Source organism: Panicum virgatum, chromosome 5K (assembly GCF_016808335.1).
Source record: "Panicum virgatum strain AP13 chromosome 5K, P.virgatum_v5, whole genome shotgun sequence".
Lineage (NCBI taxonomy): Eukaryota > Viridiplantae > Streptophyta > Magnoliopsida > Poales > Poaceae > Panicum > Panicum virgatum.
In genome coordinates, this window is record NC_053140.1 from 57,083,000 (window position 1) to 57,106,787 (window position 23,788).

General features: G+C 49.6%; 1 protein-coding gene across 2 annotated transcripts; it reads right to left on the minus strand.

Moving 5' to 3' along the window:
* Positions 1-1,119: 1,119 nt before the first annotated feature.
* On the minus strand, positions 1,120-8,022 carry LOC120708894 (probable methyltransferase PMT26). Of its 2 annotated transcripts, XM_039994326.1 has the most exons (10): positions 7,816-7,895; positions 6,193-7,301; positions 5,949-6,098; positions 3,771-4,041; positions 3,575-3,685; positions 3,001-3,175; positions 2,646-2,918; positions 2,156-2,350; positions 1,631-1,889; positions 1,120-1,299 (listed from the first exon to the last, which is right to left on the minus strand). In XM_039994326.1, the coding sequence occupies exons 2-9, from the start codon at positions 7,183-7,185 to the stop codon at positions 1,673-1,675; spliced, it is 2,385 nt and encodes a 794-aa protein (XP_039850260.1). In that variant the 5' UTR covers positions 7,186-7,301; positions 7,816-7,895; the 3' UTR covers positions 1,120-1,299; positions 1,631-1,672. The 2 variants fall into 2 exon arrangements, with proteins under 2 accessions (XP_039850260.1, XP_039850261.1); XM_039994327.1 differs by lacking the exon at positions 1,120-1,299 and having other exon boundaries at positions 1,546-1,889; positions 7,816-8,022.
* Between the last annotated feature and the right edge of the window lie 15,766 nt (positions 8,023-23,788).

Below are 23,788 nucleotides of genomic sequence, written 5' to 3' on the forward strand. Positions count from 1 at the left end.
TTCTTTTTTTTTTCGGGTAGCTTTTTTTCATGACGTAAGGGTAAATTTCAATGCAAGACACTACAAGTGGTTTCTATACTTGTCATAGCATTAAATACACTGCCATGTAAACAAAAAGCTGAGATGACAAGAGAGTTAATGAGGAGAAAAAGATGAAGAAATCAGATCTCATGCAAAAAACCATGTCTACACGAAAACCAAAGCAAAAAAGCTAGGATTGGAGGGAGAAAAGAGAAGAAGAGATATGATTAGATAGCAATTTTATTTTGAAAAAATCATCCATTGATGATGTAATTTTTATGAGCAGTATCTATGTGACATGACAAGTATAAAAATCACCAGTAGTGTCTTGGGTTACCCTAACGGTCTTCTTCCTTCTTCATTGCCAGTTGCCACACTTGCCACATCGACCTTGTCCTCATCAAATCCAACGGGCGCACCATCTATTTTCTGGTGTAAACCTCACGGCCCACACTAAAGGCCAAAGATTGGGCTATGAGAGAAATGGGTGTTGGAATAGAACACTCGATAGGGAGGCAGGGACAGGATTCCCAAAATTTCGTGGCCCCGCCCGGGGTTCTTTGCTCGTTATTTTTGGACATGGGAAAAGCAGATTCAGCAGTCGCGGGAGGTTCACTTCGCAATTTCAGATGCAGAAATGGAGGTTGCAGGCGTAACCAGAGGCCTGATTTGCCCGGTTTCCTATTTCAAACAGGAACAGATGGTCACTAGATTCATCTGAGACGGCAAATGCTAGGTGATGACCAAGAATAGACTTGCACTGGTCGCTACAAACCTACCAGGGTGATCTGCATAATTCAGTTAGAGCCGAGACAAAAACGGAAACAAAAAATCCGACTGCAACCATGCCTCCTCCAACCGTGTGCCGCATCCTCAACATCTTTTGTATCTTTCCCGGCGCGCAGTTGCGTTCTCAAGCAATTGATAACTTGCAGTCTTGCACCACCGCATCCAGACTGGACGCAGTGACTGGTCACACGGACAGCACGACGGAAGCACCAAGCGTGTCACTGTTCACCGCAGGTTGCTGAGCAACAACTTGCACAACAGTTCAAACATAGCCGGAATTTCGGATTGTTTGACTGCTATCCGACAAAGTGAAGAAGGTAGCTATTGGACTGAATGTAATGTAGCTGTGATTTCCGGCACTATCTTACAGCAACGTTGTCGAACAACGAATTGGGGTAAAACAGATGTATTATTCTACAAGTTACACCAAAGATTTTTGTCCTTTCAGCATCAACAAGAATCATACGCATATCTAGAGCCAAAATTCATCTAAGGCCGTGTTTAGTTCTTTTTGCAAAAAAATTTTGCAAAAGAATTTTATCAATTTGAAATACTAAATGAAATCTATTTACAAAACTTTTTACACAGATGGGTTGTAAATCGCGAAACGAATCTAATGATGCTAATTAATCCATGATTAATTAATAATTAGCGGATGGTTACTGTAGCATCACTGTTGCAAATCATAGATTAAATAGGCTCATTAGATTCGTCTCGCGATTTACAGCCCACCCATGCAAAAAAGTTTTGTAAATAGACTTTATTTAGTACTTCAAGTTTTCGCAAAATTTTGTGTTTACGGGTGGGAACTAAACAGGGCCTAAAATGCCCTACCCAGTGACAGTTTTGTTCAACACATACTTCACATGCTTGCTTCAACCTCCTTGGGCCGCCACATCGACTTCTCGACGCAGAGCAGCCCCTCGTTACCCTTGGTGTAGGTCATGCGCACCTCCCACTTTAGGGACTTGGCCATGCTTTCCAGTTCGTTTGTTGTGTCCGCGGTGTCCCTAACGATCAGTTTGCCTTCTGGCCTCAACACACGGTCAACCTCAGCAAAAACTGCCAACAATTTGCATCTGTAAACAAGCAACACAGACTTAGTTCTGCAACATGCAAACAACACATTTCAGTTGTGCAAGAAGCATAAAGCATGCAAACATGCTACTGCTACATGTCAAAGAAACACATCAGACTCGATAAACAAGTGAAATGATTAATATTTTTTGCTAAACAGATCACATCATTCAGTTTGAACTTCAGACTTCCAATATTAAACATGCTACTGCAATGACATACCATGAAGAAACTGCAATTATGCAGAATAGGAGTACGAAATACCAACCTCGTTTTGAGCTTCGAGAACAGGTGGTCTGCGTGCAGAAGGTCATATGTTCTTGGGTAAGTGCTGAAAGACTCACACCAGTCATGATACATACCAAACAAACCACGCTCATAAATGATGGGCAGCGTGTCTGGTGAATCAATTGGCACGATATTCATAACCCAGACCTTTTGGTTCTTCAGAGCTGCAGCAAAACTGCCATGCAGCAATGTAAAATGTCAGTTAAGAAAACAAAAGATAAGAAGGTGCTAAAATGCGTTTGTTGAGCATTCTTCAATAAAAATTACTGAGTCTTGAGATCAAACACAAGAAAATTAAATGCTTTTACATTTCCCCAGCTTAACTGAAAGAAAGAATGCTTAATGGCTTATGGACAAGTTGCCTGTTATCTTTTCTGCTAGCACTGTCCCAGCTTGGATTGATGGTTATAAATTGTAATTGTAATTATCCAAAAAGAAATTCTTGAAGAAACTGAGAAAGAACCACTTACCCTCCATATACTGCTCTCATGTCCATGACATTTCTCACTTTGGACCAGTCAATGCCCATGCCATTCAAGTATGATTTACTTACAACCCGTTTCCAGTGAGCATTGTCTGCCTCAAAATCTTCATTTGCAGGTTTTCCATAGACTCCAACCTGGGAACCATCAACCCAGAAAGGGGTCTTATTAAGCCTTTGCGGCCACGACTCTGGCCATTTTGCTCCTCGAACTGTTGGGCCAACAGGCAATTTGTGCATGCATGCTTCCAAAGGTACATTCCTGCAATCAAAAGGCTGTGTAAGCAAAGCAGAGAAATACTTTGTTGTACTGAAAACATATCCTCCTCAAAGAACCAAAATACCATGCAGCATCTGCAGCATCTGATTCCTTGCATAATGGTGGGCTGTTTTCTGATCTTTTCTCGTAGCAATTGTTGTCCATTGGTTTCTGATATATGGCCATACCAACTTGGTTTAACTTATCCTTAGTCTTGTTGACCATCTTCCAGCACATGGACTTTGTCAGAATAGACATGGCTGTAAAGAATAAGTGACCACATGTTAGATGTAAAATTCAATTTTCCACAGTTGGCACATTCATGTATTTTGGATAAATGCAACCCTGCTCCATCCATGAAAGACTTGGTTCCTGATACCTAGAATTATTCAGTACTTTCACTAGGTGGTGTTGCTAAAGGAAAAGAGGAAGTAAAGAGCAGCTAAACTTCCATAGAAACAATGCTGTGATCATTTCATTATGTGTTTCAGTGTTTGAACACAACATGTGGACATCTCACTAGAGATGGGATGGTATGCCTGTATGCTACTCTACTTATGGATAGTGTTCTTGCAAAATGATAGTACGCTCTTCTGATATGTAGACATTAAAAAATTGCATCCAGTTTGGGTGAAATAAGGAAGCAGTAACTGCAATACCATTCCAAATCTCGACGTCCTCTGGGAGTTTTTGGTAAACAGGAGTGGCAGACCAGACAAAGTAACCACCAGGGCGTAAAAGGCGGTTCAATTCCAGTAAAAGCATGCCACCTGAAAGCAGCAAGAGTCAGCAACAAGATCAACTTCTACAGAAAATTGATAAAAGAAAGGAAGACATGTCACCAACAAGACAGACCTTCAATGTGCCAAGGGACCCTGCAGCGGGCGCAATGGATGACATCAAAGACCCTGCTGGGGTATGGAAGTCTCTTGGTGCCCATTACAGCTGATATTGCTGGAATTCCCCTTTCTAGTGCAAATTGTACTTGAGCTTCATGCTCATCTTTTGGAGCAAAAGACATGGTAAGCACATCTCTGTCAAACATGTAGCCTCCAAAGCTGGCAACACCACAACCAACATCTAGAATGACGCGGCTTCGTTTGCCCCATGCAATATCAGGCAGTGCCTGCGCCCAGCACTCTAATTAGCATAGAAAGAAAGAAAGTGTGATAATACCAACTTCAAAGGCGCAACATGAAAATTTCAGTTTTCATGTTCAGCATTCTACTTTCTTCATAAATTAACATAAGGAAGAATCTTACTAAAAAATGGTAAGTTTTTGACATCAGGAGAGGAGAGGGTGAAAGCACATTTATGAATGTGAAAACCTGGTGTGGTTTAGTTAGTCTAATACAAAAATTTCCTATACCAGTACAAATTCCCATAGGGATATCACCAAGGCACTTCTCTACGAATTACATTTGTGCTAGACAACAACAACAACAACAACAACAACAACAACAACAACATAGCCTTTTTTCCCAAGCAAGTTGGGGTAGGCTAGAGATGAAAGTTGAAACCCGAAAGAAATAAATTCAAGGTTCAGGCACATTGATAGCTAGTCTCCAAGCGCTCCTATCCAAAGCTATCTCTTTAGAGATATTCCAATCCTTAAGGTATCTCTTAACCGACTCATCCCACGTCAGTTTAGGCCTACCTCTACCCCTCTTTACATTATCGACCCGCTCAAGAACCCCATTACGCACCGGCGCCTCAGGAGGCCTTTGTTGGACATGTCCAAACCATCTCAGCCGATGCTGGGTAAGTTTCTCCTCAATTGGTGCCACCGCGACCCTATCCCGAATAACTTCGTTCCGGACTGGCGGACTCTATCCCTCCTTGTGTGCCCGCAAAACCACCGCAACATCCGCATCTCTGCTACACTCAGTTGCTGGACATGTCGCCTTTTTGTAGGCCAACATTCAGCACCGTATAACATCGTCGGACGAATTGTTGTCCTATAGAATTTGTCTTTTAGCTTTTGTGGCACCCTCTTGTCACAAAGGATGCCAGAAGCTTGCCGCCATTTCAACCAGCCAGCTGAAATTCTATGCCTAACATCTTCATCAATGTCGCAATCCTTTTGTAGCACCGATCCTAAATACCGAAAAATATCCTTCGGGACCACCACTTGCTCATCTAGACTAACATCTCCCCCCTCATGCCTAGTCGCGCTGAAATCGCACATCATGTACTCGGTCTTGGTCCTACTAAGTCTGAACACTTTCGACTCTAATGTGCGTCTCCACAGCTCTAACTTCCTATTAACCCCTACCCTACTCTCGTCAACTAGCACCACATCATCAGCAAAGAGCATACACCAAGGGATCTCACCTTGTATATCCCTTGTGACCTCATCCATCACTAAAGCAAATAAATAAAGGCTCAATGCTGACCCCTGGTGTAGGACTATGTTAATAGGAAAGTCAGTGGTGTTGCCATCACATGTCCGGACAAACGTCGTCACATCCTTGTACATATCCTTAATGAGGGTAATGTATTTAGTTGGGACTTTGTGCTTCTCCAAGGCCCACCACATGACATTTCTCGGTACTTTGTCATATGCCTTCTCAAGGTCAATGAAGACCATGTGCAAGTCCATCTTCTGCTCCCTATATCTCCATCAATTGTCGTATTAAGAAAATCGCCTTCATGGTTGACCTTCCAGGCATGAAACCAAATTGGTTTTGGGTCACACTTGTCACTCTTCTTAGGCGATGCTCGATAACCCTCTCCCAAAGCTTCATCGTATGGCTCATCAGTTTAATCCCACGGTAGTTAGTACAACTTTGAACATCGCCCTTGTTTTTGAAGATAGGTACTAATATACTTCTCCTCCATTCTTCCGGCATCTTGTTTGACCGAAAAATGAGATTAAAAAGCTTAGTTAACCATACTATTGCTCTATCTCCTAGGCATCTCCACATTTGTGCTATAGTATAAAAATAAATGGCTTAAGCTCAAAAGCGTGCAGCAGATAAGTTCCAAGCCACGGAATGACATATAATATGGGATGCTCGGTAATGATAATACCTGCTGAATAGTATCAATGTAGTGGAGTGCACCATTCTTGAACTGAGTGCCACCCCCAGGAAACAGGAGGTAATCACCGGAGACTTTAACCCAGTTTTGGTGCCCCTTGTACTCTGCAAGCTTGGTGTGTGGGACATTGCTGTACCATACCTGCAAAATTAGTAGAGCTTGTAATAAGAAAAAGGGAGATCTTGTTCAGCTAAAGATAATTCGGTGTTGTAAAATAAAGATTAGACATAATTACCTTGTCCCTGCTCTTTGGCCACTCGATTGGGCGTTTATATCCTTCTGGGAGTGGAACAAGGCAGGTAGGAGGCTCCTCAGGGCAATGCCTCTCGCGATGTTCATAATGTTTAGTACTTCGAAGCTTCTTGATAGCCTTCACATTGTCAAGGCAAGGAATGTAATCTGTGGAGGCACTGCTATTGCATAGTTTCCAGCTATAGCTGGTCTCATCACCTGAAGATTTTGATGATGCTTGAACTTCCTTCTCATTCTTCGACTCTGCAGCCTGAGTGGTGAATGAACCGTTCTGGGCATTTGACTCCTTCAGAAGCTCTGACTGAGCCCCATCAGGAAATACCTCATTAGAGTTTGAGCTCTGTTCCTTTTCTCCAGTTTCTTCGACCTTCTCTTCTATTTGAGGTTGCTCCTCCTGAGTGGCATCACCTTCAGACTTTTCTTCTTGATCATCCTTCCTCTCGCCATCAGGTTTCTCATCACCACTCTCATTTGTGTTCTCATCTTTCTTATCCCCATCATTGTCATTCTTCACATCATCTGACCGCCCTTCTGATTTTCCATTTGCATCATCAAACATATCCTTGGTCTCCTCTTTCTCATTTGGTGGTGCCGGCTCCTTTTCTTCGAGCTTCTCCTCAGGCTTCTCTGCCATGTTCTCGGTGGACTTCTCTTTCTCAGGAGCTTCATTGTTGGTCAGCTCCTCTGGGACTGTGGTGTCGTTGTTGTCGGTATCCTCAAATTTCCCAGAACCTTCACCAGTATTGCCAGATGCAGCATCCTCAGACGTGCCGAAGTTAACAGGCGCTGGCTGTTGCTTCACCACTGGCTTCTTATTTGACGAAATCTCCAGCGGGAATACGGTGGACGATGTCATCATCCACGCGCCGACCAGGCAGAGCGCCACAAAGACGACGACCGTGGTGGTCGTGCAGAACGATGAGGACGACGAGGACGGCCGGCGGCCGTCCATCTTTCCACCCCGGCCAAATGCCATCAGTCTCTCACGCACATGTACGGATCACCGAGCTTCACGCGGTTTGTCTGCACCAACTACCGGGTCGACCAAGAACCCCAAAAATCGCAGCTTGCCTGCACTCGGCGGCGCAGCACCTGAAGCAAACGAAAACCTTGTGAACAACTTAAAACGCTGCGGATTGAAACCAATCGGTGGATCTAAGGAAAGAAACACTGGATCGGCTGAAGCAATAGCGCAAGAAAGATCGAGGCGTTCTTGATGGTATTGGCTTCCTGTTTCCTACTACAGCAACTCTTTCCAAGAATGACTAGAAAGCCATCGGAAAGCAAAGAAATCTCCTAACGTGGCCAAACAAGGAAAGGAATTTACCAAGGCGCGTGCATTAAAACCCTCTCAACATCCGTTCGATTCCCTGCACAAACAGCTACCGGATCTGCGGGTTGAGCTGGCTCCGAGCTGGGCGCGGACGCGCGCTAATCAATGGCGGATTCCAAAAAAAAAAAAGGCAACTAATCCACCAGCTTGACAGGTCGCTAGCAGATCGGCGGAACGAAGGAACCAGCTTGCCGGATCCACGCCAGGAAAGGAATTAAAGGCAAAAAAAAAAAGGAAGAAGAGCGCTGCAATGCGGAGGCGGTGGGTTGGTACCTCTCGCCGGAATCGGAGCGGCCGAGGGGGGCCTCCGAGCGGATCTCGAAGAGGAGGCGAGGCGCGTCCTCGGGCTCTCTGCCTTCCGCGGTGGCCGCGCCGCGTTATAAAGGAGGGCTGGCGGGCGGGCGGGCGCGCACAGCTAGCGCGAGCGGAGAAGCGGGGGGTGGCAGCGGCAGCGCAGTGGTGAGTGGAGTGCGAGCGGTAGTGTGTGGGCGGAGGCGGAGGGGAGGGGAGGGGGGACGCGTTTAGACGACCGTACGTACACACTCGGATTATATTACTCGCCATGTCTTGACCCAAACGCCCGATTTTCGAGTATTTCGTAGATTTGTCCTTCCACTATCGCATTATTCCGTGCCCGGGCTGTGAAAAAAGGATAAGCTGGAAATTCTCCTTCACGCCTTTCGCTGTGGATGTTGTTCTACACTGTCGAGATTTGAGGAGAATGGCCCTTCAAAAAAAGAGAAGATTGAGGAGAATGAAGGGATTGGTAGCATGTTGGCCAGGATTATGATCAAAATTCATGCAAACCAACTTTTTTTCTACCAAGTACTAGTGGATTGCATGATGCAAATGCAACACACTGACGGTGGTGAGTGGGGCCGTGTGAGTAAGTGCCCCCCCACCCGTCCACTGCTCCACCGTCCGGTTTCCGCTCCGACAGGCCGGCCCGCGGCGCTGCTGGTCCTCCGCGGCGCAGTGAACCGGGCGCGTGCAACCCGGGAGTCGGGTGTCGGTGGCGGCCGTCGGCATCGCGCCTCGTCGGCCGGCCCCCGTCGGGTAGCGTCACGAGGCTGGCTGATTTTGATTGGGAGCAATCGGGGCGGGGCCGGTTGGGGATAAACCCACCCGGCAGCTGGCTAATGACGCCGGCCCAACCGGAGAACACACGGGTTGAGGCGCGCCAAACTGCTCTGACTGTTGCTAATCTTTCTTTGGAGACGGAGGGCGTTGGCTGCTTCTCACTCGAGAGACTCCTTCGTTGACCACTAGTACGTTGGGTCTGACTTCCTATTTCAAAGCAGCGATGCCAGGCTGCCGGCCGGTCAACCACTGATTGAAATTTGTAATCTCCAACAAGAAAACCCAAAATCAAGACATATTTCACGTTTTAGATAGCGCTACAGTGCATGAGTCACCCACCCAAAATCTCATTTCTCCAACAGAGGATGCATTTCTTCTCTTCCTCCCCCGCCGCCCACTCCTCGCTGCAACTGCTCCCCGCCGCGCAGCATACACAGAGGTCCTGCTTTCCCTCTTCGCCCTGCTCCCCGCCGGCTGCCCCCCGCTCCCCGCCAGCGAGCCGCCTGGCTACGCCTCACCACGCCCCGAGGCGGACCTCGCCGCGCCAGTGGCTCCCCGTCGAGGTCCCGCTGGCCGTGCCCCGCCGAGCTCCGCTCGTCTCCCTCCCCGCCTCTCTGCATGCGCCACCCGCCCCTCTCCCCGCCGACGAGCTTGCTGGAGAAGAAGGAGCCGTCGCGACCGAGCTCGCCGGGGAAGACGGCGTGGGGCAGATCTGGCCCGATTGAGCGCGTGGGGGAGCGTTGGCACCGCCGCCAAGCAGGCGAGTGCCGGCCAGCTCGCCGGGGAAGAAGACCCAAGCTCTGGCTGCTCGCCGTCATCGGGCCTACCTCCTTCCTCGTCGAGTCGTCGTCGTAGTCCGGCCCTGGGGCGGAGGCCAGGAGCAGCACGCACGCCTCCTTGACAGCCCCGACAGCGGGCGTCCTCAGCACCACCGGCGGGGGCGTCGCGAGGTAGACGAGGGGGTGCTGAGCCCGGTGATTTTTTTAGCTTTGCTGGGCCCGGTGATTTGCGTCGGTGGAGAGAGGCGACGCATATTTGCCTATCGCATCGCCTGGTACGCAAAATAGGGCCCGTGTTTGCGTCTTCCGTTGGAGGTCGGTTTTTCGACCCAAAAGAACTGTGCGCGACGTATTTTGCCTATGGGTCGCGTTTTGCGTCTCCTCTTGGAGACGGTCTTAAGAACCTGGACTTCTCTCTTCTCTTCTTAAATGATCAAGCAGAGCTCCTGCAATATTTCCAAGAAAAAACTACTGAGGAGTGATGGACACTGTCTTCTTTTTTTATGTACTGTTTGTACGCGTATGTTATGATTCGTGGCTAGTATACACCGGCAAGTGCACTGGGCCGCATGTTGGCACGGGCCGGTCTGTTGGGCCGGGGAAGTCGGGTGTCACCCGGACTCTACCGCTGTATAGGGAGTCGGTATAAATATTTGGGCTTGTAACAGAATTTGGTTATGCATTGATTGGAATAACATTCTCCCTCTTGGATATCCTTTTCTCTCTCGTTCTTCTGAATCCTCTCTGTTCTTGCCGATTTCTCCCTCCGAATCCTTCTTCTAGCTATCGGGACCGTAACATCTGGTATCCATAGCCCTATTTCACGTTCCCCATTTTTTTTCCGTTCCCCACCGGAGCATCCTCGTTGCTCCCCCCGCTCCGCCGCATCTTCTCTGACGCCGGCGTCCACGCCCCGCCGCCGACTTCCCGCCGGCCGCAGCCACCGCATAGGGACGATTAGCCGCCCCGGCATCGTCGCCCATTCACTCTCGCGCCGCTTAGGGTAGCAGGGGAATGCGAACCCGTCCGTGGTGCTGGCACCGAGGAAGCCCGCCAAATTTGAGGCGACGATGACGACGGCCATGGACGACCTCGCGAAGAGGTTCGACGGATTCGAGACCCTAATGACCCAGGCCCTGGACAAGTTGTCTGGGCTGGAGGCGTGGTGCACATCCGCGGAGGAGGCCACAGACAGGATCCTCACGCAGTCCGAGCGGCTTGTGGCGCGTCTTCACCGACTGGAGATGCCCCCACCTCCTCCACCACCTCCACCACCGCCTCAGCGACCTGCCACTGCACCGCCTCCGCCGTCATCGCGATGGACCAATCCGTTCGACTTGAACCTTGATCCACCACCGGCGATGCACCCACCTGCATCGACCGGGGAGCGGCCCAGTGGGCACCGAGACGACCACCACCATCGGGACGGCGGCAGGGGAATCCTTGGATCCCACCCACTGCGCCCGATCACGGATATGTTCTCCGAATCCCATTTTGAGCATTTTGATTCACGGGAGCGGTCAAGTCATCATGCTTCTCTTCCTAAGATTCAGTTTCCTTCCTTTGTTGGGACGAATCCGCGTCTATGGCGTGACCATTGTGACATGTATTTCGAGGTTTATGCTGTTGGCGACAACCTGAAGACGCGCTTCGCGGCACTCAATTTCAAGGGCCCTGCTGCAACCTGGCTTCAGACATTTGAGCGCCGAGGCAGAGTTCTTGATTGGGAGAAGTTTTGTGAAGTAGTGTTCGAGCGGTTTGACCGGGATCAATATCAGATTCAGTTGCGTCAAACCGGGACAGTCTCAGAATTCTTGGAGCGCTTTGAAGAGCTTTCACATGGGATTCTGTTGTACAACACGGCTTATGATGATACCTACTTTGTCACAAGGTTTCTGGGAGGTCTGAAGGAGGAGATCCATGCTGCAATTGCCCTGCACCGACCGCCGGATGTGTTGACGGTGAGCTCTTTAGCACTGCTCCAAGAGGAGGAATTGCAGAACTCAAAGAGCAGGCATCTTACCAGAGAAAGTGCTAAGAATTCATCTCGGGTATGGAGATCGGGTGACAAGTCTTGGCAGGCTGTTCCTGAGAAAACGGCGGTGAATTTGAGCCCTACCGACCGGTCTGAATCTGATGCTAAAGTGAAAGCTCTCTTGGCTCACAGACGCAAGAATGGTTTGTGCTTCAAGTGTGGAGACAAGTGGAATCACAATCACAAGTTCCCAGCTCAGGTGCCGCTACATGTCATCGAGGAATTATGGGATGCTTTGGAGCCAACAACTGATTCCGAGGATTCAGCTTCTGATACCCCTGAGGAGGTGGATGCTGTAATGGCAGTCAGCAATCCTGGTGCTCAATCCAAGCGCAAGACCATGCGACTGCTGGGTCACATTGGCTCAGTAGAGGTTCTGATATTGGTGGATTTAGGCAGTGTGGGCAGCTTCATCAGTGAGGAACTAGCACAGCAGATTCAGTCCCAACACCACAGCTGTGAACCCACTTCCTTCACAGCTGCCGATGGCAGTCCGATGGTTTGCACCAGCAGAATTCCAAACCTGCAGTGGACATCTCAAGGGCATGTGTTTCACTCTGATGTGGGCATTCTACCTCTGAACTCTACCCAATCTACAGATGGCTTCCCGAAGCGGTACGAGGGCCTCGCCCAACCGGACCCCTGCAGCCGCTGGTGCGGGAGGACAGCCTAATGGACGGAACCCTCTTCAGGAAGAACCGGAAGTGAGCCAGAATGGAGGAGGAAATCAAGGAGAAGTACCACTGCCACCACCACCTCGAGGACCTGGCACAGATAATACACAACCAGACCCTCATACTGGAAACACTGGCCAATGCCCTCATCAACAAGCGGCCACGAGAGCAGACCATGAATGACAAGCTGACAGCTTTCCTGAGGACCAAGCCACCCACCTTTGCCGGATCCCGCAATCCCTTGGATGCAGACGACTGGTTGCGTGTAATCCAGAGGAAGCTCTAGCCGTTCGAATGCCAGGATCGAAACAAAGTTCTTCTGGCAGCCCACCAACACACCGGAACTGCCTTAACCTGGTGGGAGAATTACTGTGCAGCTGCCGAAGATGCCTCCACCATCACTTGGAAGGAATTTGTGAAGGAGTTCCGCCGCTACCATATCCCCTCGGCCACCATGAAGCGCAAGGCGGATGAGTTCCGCGCACTGCAGCAAGGAAGCATGTCAGTAGAAGAGTACACTTACCAGTTCATGGAGCTGGCCCGATATGCACCAGAGAAAGTGGACGATGATGAAAAGAAGCAGGACATGTTCAAGAAGGGATTGAACCCAGAGCTCTGGACCTTGCTTACCCCTCAGATCTACCCGGACTTCAATACTCTGATGAACAAGGCCATTCTCACAGAAAGGGCCAAAGCTGAAGAAAGGAAGGATAACAAGCGCAAGTTTCTGGAAAGTAAGGCTCGCCAGCAGGACCGCTTCCAGAAACCAAGAAACTCCAGCTATACGACACCAAGATATCAAGCCCCAATGCAGTACAGGACCCAGTCATAAGTGACAGGATCCCAACCCTCTAACACATAGTTCAGAAGCCAGAACACCATGAAGGCCCCGCAGAGCAATGCCAGCCAAGTCACCGCCAACAACAACAATGCTAGGGCCTGTTTCAACTGCCGAGAGACAGGGCATTACATTGCCAACTGCCCATATGCTAAGAACAAGCCTGCTACATCAGCCTTCTCCAACACGGTGAATGAGCCTAGGCCACCAGTATCCGGAGCCAACCGTGTCCCCATCGGCAGCAACAATAAGGGCAACAACAACAACAGCCAGCAGCCTTATGGACGAGCCCGCGTCAACCACATCAACGCGCAGGAGGCTCAGGGTGCACAAGGAGTAGTACTTGGTGAGTACCTAGTCAGCTCAGCTCTTGCAAACAGTATTATTTGATTCTGGAGCATCACACTCATTTATATCGTCAAGCTTTGTGGATAAGCATAAAATACCTACAGTACTACTAAAAACACCCCTATTAACCCGGACGCCTGGAGGTGACATCAAGTGTCAACTAGGTTGTCTACGGGTAAGGATCAATTTAAGTGGGGTAGAATTTCTAGCAGACCTAGTAGTACTTAAGTCTAAGGGAATAGACGTGATCCTTGGAATGGACTGGTTAAGCCTACACAATGGTATCATAGGTTGTACTGACAAGGTGGTACACCTAACGAACCCAGAAAAAGTATGAGCGACCTGCCATACCCGGGGAAGTGGACCAAACCCAATGGTGTTTAGCATGGAAGCCAAGATCTTGGAAGAAGTCCCGGTAGTAAACAAATACTCAGATGTTTTCCCTGAAGAACTTCCCGAAATGCCATCAGATAGAGATATAGAGTTTGTCATCGACCTTGTCCCTGGAACCTCTCCTATAGCCAAGAGACCCTATAGGATGACAGCCTCTGAATTGGTGGAATTAAAGAAGCAACTGGAAGAGCTACAACGAATTGGCTTCATCAGACCAAGCTCGTCGCCTTGGGGAGCCCCAGTCCTATTTGTCAAGAAGAAGGATGGGAGTATGAGGTTGTGTGTAGATTACCGGTCACTGAACGAAGTTACCATCAAGAATAAGTACCCCCTCCCCAGGATTGATGACCTTTTCGATCAACTAAAAGGAGCAAATTACTTCTCCAAGATTGATCTGAGGTCAGGATACTTTCAGCTCAGGATTAGAGAAAGCGACATTCCAAAGACAGCTTTTGTCACCCGTTACGGGCAGTTTGAGTTTACAGTGATGTCTTTTGGACTCATCAATGCACCTGCTTATTTCATGAATCTCATGAACAAGGTGTTTATGGACAGGTTAGATAAGTTTGTCGTAGTCTTTATCGACGACATACTTATTTACTTCAAGAGTGTTCAGGAACACGAGCAACATCTGCGGGTAGTATTGGAAAAGCTGAGAGTACATAAGCTATATGCTAAATTCAGCAAGTGTGAATTCTGGCTTGAGAAAGTAGCTTTTTTTGGCCATATTCTGACCGCAGAAGGAGTAGCAGTGGACCCTGAGAAGGTCGAAGCAATCTCCAACTGGCAGCAACCGACCAATGTTAGTGAAATCAGAAGCTTTCTTGGGTTAGCTGGGTATTATCGGAGATTTATTGAAGGATTTTCCAAGATAGCCCGACCCATAACAGAGCTGTTCAAGAAGGATAAAAAATTCACCGGGATAGAGTCATGCGAAAGAAGTTTTCAAGAATTGAAGAAAAAGTTGACAACCGCCCCAGTGCTGACCCTACCAGATATTCATCGGGACTTTGTCATCTATTGTGATGCATCCCAACAAGGATTAGGGTGTGTCATCATGCAGGATGGGAAGGTAGTGGCTTATGCTTCCCGACAGCTCAGGCCTCATGAGCAGAATTACCCAACACATGATCTGGAGTTTGCAGCCGTAGTGCATGCCCTCAAGATTTAGAGGCATTATCTAATTGGAAATAAGTGCGAGATCTATACTGACCATAAGAGTTTGAAGTATATTTTCACCCAGCCAGATTTGAACTTAAGGCAAAGAAGTTGGTTAGAACTGGTTAAGGATTATAATGTGAAAATTCATTACCACCCTGGCAAAACTAATGTGGTAGCCGACGCCTTAAGCCGGAAATCTTATGGACCCAAGGATGTCCATCTACAGGACGATTGAATGTGCACATTGTCCCTCGAGGTTCCATTCGCAAGATGAGCATTCAACCCACTCTGGAGGATAAGATCAGAAAGGCCCAAAGTTCAGACAAGAACTTGATGGAAATCCGAATGCAGACTGGAGAAAATAAGACACCGGACTTTAGATTGGATAATGAGGGAACTTTATCGTATAAAAATAGAATTTGTGTACCCCAGGAAAGAGACTTCGGCAAATAATCAAGGATGAAGCCCATAACTCGGCCTACTCCATCCACCCAGGATCCACCAAGATGTATATGGATTTAAAACAAAAATATTGGTGGAAGGGAATGAAGGCGGATATTGCACGGTTTGTCGCCCATTGTGATACGTGTCAAAGGATCAAAACCGAATATCAAAAGCCAGCAGGATTGTTGCAACCCCTACTCATTCCGGTTTGGAAATGGGATGAGTTAGGAATGGACTTTGTAGTGGGTTTGCCCAGAACACAGAAAGTACATGACTCCATATGGGTAATAGTGGACCGACTCACCAAAGCGGCTCATTTCATACCCGTGCGGACCAATTACGGTGGAGAAAAGTTAGCCAAGCTTTATGTGGAAAACATAGTAAAGTTGCATGGAGTGCCTAGCAGAATCGTTTCAGATATAGGGACCAAATTCTCCTCTAGGTTTTGGAAAAGTCTGCATAAAGCCATGGGGACCAAATTGGATTTCAGCTCCGCTTATCACCCACAAACGGATGGCCAAACGGAAAGGGTAAATCAGATTATGGAGGATATGTTGAGAGCATGTGTCTTTACCTATGGCAAGGATTGGGAGCAGAGTTTGTCCTATGCGGAATTTTCATACAACAACGGTTATCAAGCAAGCTTGGGCATATCACCATTCGAAGCTCTTTATGGGAGAAAATGCAGAACTCCCCTGATGTGGTCAAAAGTTGGAGAACATGCCCTAGTTGGACCCGCACTCATAAAGGAAGCAGAAGAAAGAGTGGCCGAGATTAGAGAAGAGCTGAAGGCCGCCCGGTCTCGACAAAAGAGCTATGCAGACAAGAAGAGACGAGAAATAAGCTTCAACCCGGAGAGTTCGTCTACCTTAAAGTTTCACCTATTCGGGGATCTCGAATGTTTCAAGTATAAGGAAAGTTGGCCCCTCGGTACATTGGACCGTACCAAGTTATGAAGAAAGTCGGCACCGTAGCATACCGTCTGGAGCTACCAAAAGAAATGTCAGATATACACCCAGTGTTTCATATCTCACAACTAAAAAGATGTTTAAGGGTACCCAAGACAGAACACGTGCCAGTAGAAGCGATAGATCTGCAGCCAGACCTGCGATACCAGGAAATACCGGTCAAGATCTTGGACACTGTCACTAGGAGGACAAGGAACTCCGAAGTACGGATTTGCAGAGTTCAGTGGAGCAGACATGGAGTAGAAGAAGCTACATGGGAGCGAGAAGATGCTTTGAAGAAGGAGTTTCCCCACCTCTTTAGAAGCCAGCCGAATCTCAAGGACGAGATTCATTTTAAGTGGGGTAGGTTTGTGACATCCCGAAAAATTCACCTGAATAAATTGCTTGCTAAAGTTTAATTTCAAATTTATTTTAAAATTTTGGTTCGTCGCTGAGCTCCCCAAGTCCCCGAAACTTTTCCCATCGAATCTCTGTCCCGACACCCGATTTCAATCACCGTTCCATCTCCCTTTTCCTCCTCGCTCCGCGTGCGTCGCCATCCGACCGGACGTCGCAGCGCGCGTGGCCGACCAGCTCCGCGGTCGCCGCCGCGAATATCGCCGGCGCGCGCTCGCTCTCTCTTTCTCTCCCTCTCCTTTTCTTTTTCTTTTTCTTTCTCGCTCGTGCGCGCCCCTGCTCCCAGCCGCCCCCACGTGCTCCGCGTGCCGCGACGCCCGCCTCGCCGCTTGCCACTGCCGCCAATGCCGCCTTGGCGCACGAGCTCGCGATAGCAGAGCGCGCGCAGCGCCCTGCCATCGCTGCCGGCCGCACGCGCGCGCACTGCTCCCTGGCCACGCCACGCGCGCGTCCCACCCACGTGAACCACGCGCCGTGCCACCCGTCGTCAAGCGCCACACCGAGTCTCGTCACCCTGTGGCCGCGCCGCTCGGCACAGCGCTATCGCCTTGGCGCTCGCACTCGCTACGAGCAGAGCTCGCATAGCCGCCGCGCGTCGACCCCCCCTGCGAGCACCTCCCCTGCTACCACCGTCCCCGCTACGCGCCACCGCACCCCCCTACTCGCCTCGACACCAGCGTAGCACAGCGCCACCGCCGGCCCCGCCGCCATTAAGGCCGCCCCGACGAGCTCACCGACCACCACCGGCGCCCCTCCTCCCCACCGCCTTATTTCGCCCATAAAAAGGCCCCTCGCGTCGCCCATCACCACCACAAGCCACGCCGCCCCCGCGCTCCTCCTCCCTGGTCCCCTAGCGCCGCCGCCAGAGCCGCCTAGTGATAACCGTGGCCAGCCCTCCACGCTCCATCCCGGCCCGAGGTGAGAAGGGGGATGGAACCCCCCTGGCCTCCCTCCCTCTTTTGCCCCATCCCCGGCCGCCGCCGAGCCCCCAGGGCCGCCGCCGTGCGCCGCCCCCTCCCCTATTTTTTGGTCGGCAGGAGGAAGGGGAAGGGCGAAATTGCCCATAGGCCCCTCCTTTACTTCCTTTTTAATTAAGGGTCCTTCTCCTTTTATGTTCTTTTTCAAATAAGCCCTCCATGTTTTCCAAAATTAAGAAATAACCCACCCCCTATACAGAAATAATTACATATAGACCCTTGCACCTCTGTAGTATGCCCCAAATATTTCCATAAATTGCAACCAAGTCCTTCCTCTTTCAAAATAATTACAAACAGGTCCCTGAATCCTTATTTGACCCCCTGAACCGCTAGTTAATTCGTCATTTCATGCGCCAAAAATCCTCCAATCGCCCCGAAACTTTACCAAACCTTTCATAACATAATTTTGACCATGCCATTAGAAAACCGCTCAAAAATATTACTCCTATTCCCATATCTTAATTGTTTCCGATTCGAGCTCAACAATAAAACTTTTATTTCTTTTTCTTGATTGTGTGCTTGCTTGCGTGCATCGTAGATCACGGTGTGAACGAAGGAGAACTCATCGACGAGCAGTACTGCGAGCAAGTGAACGAGGACCAGTTTCGCGACCCCGAACCCGAAGGACAGTACCTCGATCAGGACTTCCCGGAAGGCTTTGAGAACGGCAAGTTCAATCCCGCCCTTTGATGCATGTTTTGTCCCAGTTTTTATAAACTCAACCTATTGGCCTGCTTTATAAAATTGCATATGTTTTGACTGCTGAAAACATGGTTGGATAGCCACTCCTTGATTTGTTATAACCATTCCTTGACCACCTAGATTAATGTCTGAATATGATTTATTCTATTTAGATGTTAATCGCTGCTAGAACGCTTAGGACCTTAGATATGGTACAACTTGTTTTACAAAAAGAAAATGTGTGAGTGTGTGTGGGAAGGGAAATGTGAAATTTTCGAAAGATGAGTTTAGACGGGATGGATGGCATTTTTGTGTGATTTGCCGAATGGTGTGCTCGTACCTGTGTGGTTGAGCAAGGAAGGGAGATATCCATCTTGTCACAATTAAGGAGCGAGTTGGTGTGTCATCTTGCCTAACTCCACTATTGTGCAAACCACTCGACCGTTGTATGGGCAACGGCTTAGCATAAACCCCACTAGTCAGTCTGATAGCCATCAGGAGAGCTGGGAGCAACGGGTGATCAAGGAGGAGGGATAAGCTCTGTGTGACTTATGCCCCGGTTAAACCTCGGTGTTAGGTCGACGACCCCTTGGTGGATCCCATGGTGGCTAGTCAGGTCTAGCTAAGGTGGGTAATGACTTTGTTGGGATCGTGCTGTGGTACCCCGCTTGTGGGTAAAGTTGCACACCTCTGCAGAGTTAAAATCTATTCGAATAGCCGTGCCCACGGTACTGGGCGAGTTACGGTTTGGTCACGCAACTAGTGTTTCTTCTAGGAATGGATGGGTTGGCGTGAGTTGTTTTGGAAAAGTGTCTGGCAGCTGTGCCGTGTGCTACAGCGGATGAGGAGTTCGCTATCAATTTAAAACTGGGATCCTGTGTGGATCAACCCTACGTGTTACTCAGTGCAAGTTAATGGCTTTTGAAAACCCTTCTTTCAAATAAACCCCTGCATAAAAATTAGCTTTCTGCAAATTAAACCCTACCTTTGTCCTTAGTTTACCCTATGCATTATAGTCTATTTATACCCCCTCCGTGGGTGTGGTTGGACTTGCTGAGTACGTTTATACTCATCCCTTTTCAAATTTTTACAGAGGAAAATCCGGACTTCGTTCCCGAAGACGTTGAGTAGGGAGGTCCCGTCCTGCACCCAACCTTGCCTGTGGATAGGGTCACCTGCAGGAGCTCCGTATGGCGCAAGACTCTGATGACCTCTTCGTAGTTAATGTCGTTGTGTGGGTTTTAGTTGTTATCCTCGCGATAGTGGCGCTTCACTGCCCATTACCGCGTAGAGTTGTACGGTGATGTACCATCTGATATAATAAATGTGTTATCATCCTCTTAGGACTGATATTTGTATCACATTTAAGTCTTCTCTTATGAGGTGACGCTTCATAGAATGGATGTGATTCTTGTGGTCATTGATAAATTCAGCAAGTATGCATATTTCATCCCCTTGTCCCACCCATATACAACCTTATAAGTTGCTCAGACCTACATGAACAATATGTACAAGTTACACGGGCTGCCAGAAGGTATCATTTCTGACAGAGATAAAGTCTTCACAAGCACAATTTGGCAGGAATTGTTCAGGTTATCAGACACCAAATTGATGATGAGCTCAGCATACCATCCTCAAACTGACGGTCAAACGGAACGACTTAATCAGTGCTTGGAAGCTTTTCTGCGATGTACAATCCATTCTTGTCCCAAATAATGGTGCAAATGGTTATCCTTGGCGGAGTATTGGTACAACACAGCTTACTATTCTGCTCTGGGACGGTCACCTTTTGAGGTTCTCTACGGGCACCCCCAAGACACTTTGGAATCACAAATGTCAGTGCATGTTCTGTCCCTGATCTCAAACAGTGGCTCACCGAAAGGGATCTTCTCTCCAAACTGTTTCAGCAACAGCTACTGCGGGCACAACAGCGCATGAAACATCAAGCTGATAAGAAGAGGTCAGAAAGGGAGTTTCAGGTTGGTGATTTGGTATACCTGAAACTGCAGCCATGCGTTCAGACATCTGTAGCTTCCAGGACAAATCAGAAGTTGTCCTTCAAGTTCTTTGGACCATTCGCAATTCTTCAGCGTGTGGGAAAAGTAGCATACAGATTGGACTTACCCTCAGATTGCAGAGTTCATCCTGTGGTGCATGTGTCCCAGCTTAAAGCTCACATCCCGCCACACATGTCAGTAACAAAGGATCTCTCCAGCCTACCAGATGACCTGGAGTTTCAGCCTTCGCCAATAGCTGTGGTAGATTCTCGCGTCATTCGCCGAGGTAATTCTACCCCAACTCAACTACTGATTCAATGGTCGGGATTTCCAGCTGTGACGACCACTTGGGAAGTAGAAATTGATATTGTGCGTCATTTTCCTGCGGCTCCAACTTGGGGTCAAGCTGGAACTCAAGGAGGAGGGAATGTTATGGTTCGTGACTAGTATACACCGGCAAGTGTACTGGGCCGCATGTTGGCACGGGCCGATCTGTTGGGCCGGGGAAGTCGGGTGTCACTCGGACTCTACAGCTGTATAGGGTGTCGGTATAAATACTTGGGCTTGTAACAGAATTTGGTTATGCATTGATTGGAATAACATTCTCCCTCCTGGATATCCTTTTCTCTCTCGTTCTTCTGAATCCTCTTTGTTCTTGCCGATTTCTCCCTCCGAATCCTTCTTCTAGCTATGGGGACCGTAACAGCGTACCCGCCACTGGGTCGTCGTGCCATCGTCGACCATGCGCGCTATAGCTCACCGTCCTCGTCAATTCGCCACTAACGTAGCAGCAGGCAGTTGTTGTCGTAGGTACATTTTCTTTCTTTTTCATCACCAGGTCGGTCGGCTCCTTCATATGTGTGCCACTTGAAACAGTAGGTTCTCGGAGAGTCGCCACTGGATGCGTTCTGCAAGCACGGTTGAGCCACAGCTACCTAGCAGATCTGAGAAGAATGCAAAGGCCAAAGGATGAAAGGGAAGTATGGCTAGATGCTGCTCACGTGATGCTCCCCGGATCCGATCCAGATCGGCTCAGCGACAGCAGTAGCAGCGACATCGCGCCCGGCCGCACGCTCCAGAAAAGCCAGAGCACTTTGCCGGCGCGCGCACGAGAAACGATCTACCTCGGCGAGCAACATGTTTAACACAGATAGGCTCGTACTGTCGAGTCGGCTATTCCCAGATAGGGAACGTTAGGTACAGAAAGATCAGAGAGAGAGAGGTGCGAGGTTTCAGTTGCTTGGAACGCACCTCGCCACCTGACCAGGACGTGAGGTTGGGCAATCCACAACCGAGCATGCTGCCGAATCACATCGGTTGGCGGTTGGGCTTACTTGGCTTCGCTTTCCCTGCAGGGCCATGCCAATTGCCACGGGAGTGCGAGTCTATCCGACTCCAGCCACGGAGCCAGCAGAGGAAACCTACCGACCCACCACAGCTACCGTCCAATCCAAGTTCATGGTTCTCTGATCTTTCGCCAGCAGTCACTGCTGTCGAAGTAGAATCCCCACTACGTTTGGCAAGAGTCCAACCATACGCCACTTAAACAGAAAAGTGAGGGCAGGAGCGAAAGCCACCAATCCAATTTCAGGTTTCCCCGAATCTTCAGGCCGTCACGTCAGTGCAGGATAACCAGGTCAGAACCGGCCAGACTAATTACAGTTGCTCGCGCTACATGATCAGCACAGCTCTGCAACACATCGCATATTCACATCCCAGCATTTTCAGATTATGCAGGGAAGGGAAAACGAGGTCGACGTCCTGGTCACGGGCTATGACGACCTGGTCCGTGTGGCACGCCTGCCAGGCGCCAGCCCGTCCCCGGCGCTGCGCTAGCTCATCGCCGGCGTGCGGCCGTACTTGCAGGCCACGCGCGTGCCCAGCATCGCCGTGTGCAAGGGCAACAGGTGTTCACGAGCCGCTGCCGTAGCTCGGGACGGACGCGTACGTACGCGGTGCGCGTGCTCTGCACCTCGTACCCGACGGCTGCAAGGACGGCGAGGTCGTCCCGACGGCCCCGTGATCGGTTGGCCCTACCCCTGGCCGAGAGCCCGCTCTCATGGACGGCGCACGAGCTGCTCTGGAAGCAAGCGGCAACAAAGTTCCCCGCGTTCTCAACCGGCAGGATCGCCGCCGATTGTTGCTCCACGATCCCGTAATCAATCCGACCCAAGTCTCCAGCCTCCACCGAGGCGCCGTACCACCGTGCCTGCCTGGCGAGGACGATGACAATCAGCCGCGGGCGCAACCCACGTCCAATCTGGGCCGCACAAGTTCGATCAGACGGCTGTTAGGGACTCAGGGTGGACGGTATTTGAGATACCGTCCACACCCCGGTCAATACCGTCCGCCCCTGGTCGTGACAAGGACGCGCGCCTATGCTTCACACCGTGGCTCGACGGAGCGCCCCCGCACCGCAGACATCGGTTGCCTTGCCTCGCTCTCTTTCCTCCTGCAAGAGGTCAGCCTCCATAGCGCCCCGGTGCGTGAGCAGGGAGGGATCTGAACATGACGGTGACGGGTCGCCATGCCGGGGGCCATGGCTGCATCCTCTGGCGCGCGTGCGTCGCTGGCGCTGGGCGGCGAGCGCTCCCACATGATCCGCGACGGCTACGGGGTACTACCGACCGGGTACTCCGCTGCGGCCCGCGCGCCGGGCCGGAATGCCGTGTCCTGGAACATGCGCGTCGCGGCGCTGGAGCTGTTCTTCGGTCTTCGGCTAAGTAAACATCTGTTCCAACTTCCAACATTGTTCTCTGAACATGAAGCAGAGGTTCAATGAGACGCATGCATTTGCGTAGCGATGACCCTAGAACTGAAGTTTCATTTGCACAGAGATGATAGTGACAGTGTGGTCAGATCCTTCGCTTGTACCAGCACTGATTCGTGTCGCAGTTAAAACTGATCTTTTTTTTAAGCCCTATACCGATTGGTTTTCCTTTTCTAGATGAAAAGGATGGACAGAAATCCCTTGAAATAGTTCAGTGTGGGTCGTTCTGGGCAAAGGTGAATGGCTCTCCAAATGAAATACTGAATTCAGTCACGTTGCCAAGATTAATCTAGAAAACGATTGTACAGAGAAGATTTTCACTCAGCTCGTGCCCTAATTAGCTCCACCCCTATCTGTCTCATTCTATGTTTAAGCCAATGATCGTGACTCGTGAGCGATACATATTTGGAACCAGGAATCCACATGCATCTTACTGTATTATCTGACAGAACGGTTGACTGCAACTACAAGTGAGCTTTCAGTTGTAGTACGTTGTAACTGTGATTTGCAACCACCAAACTGCCGCCCCATTGTGAAATTCCTCACAAGTGTGCAGCACGGTACAAAACAAAAATATCAACAGTGAGATCTAAACAGAAGTTTTGAGGTGGTCAATAGACGAGCACACCCTGCCGCTGCCAGGAATCCGCACCAAGAACATTTAGCACGGCGTAGGCTGCTGCTCAATGTCTCGCGCACTGGATT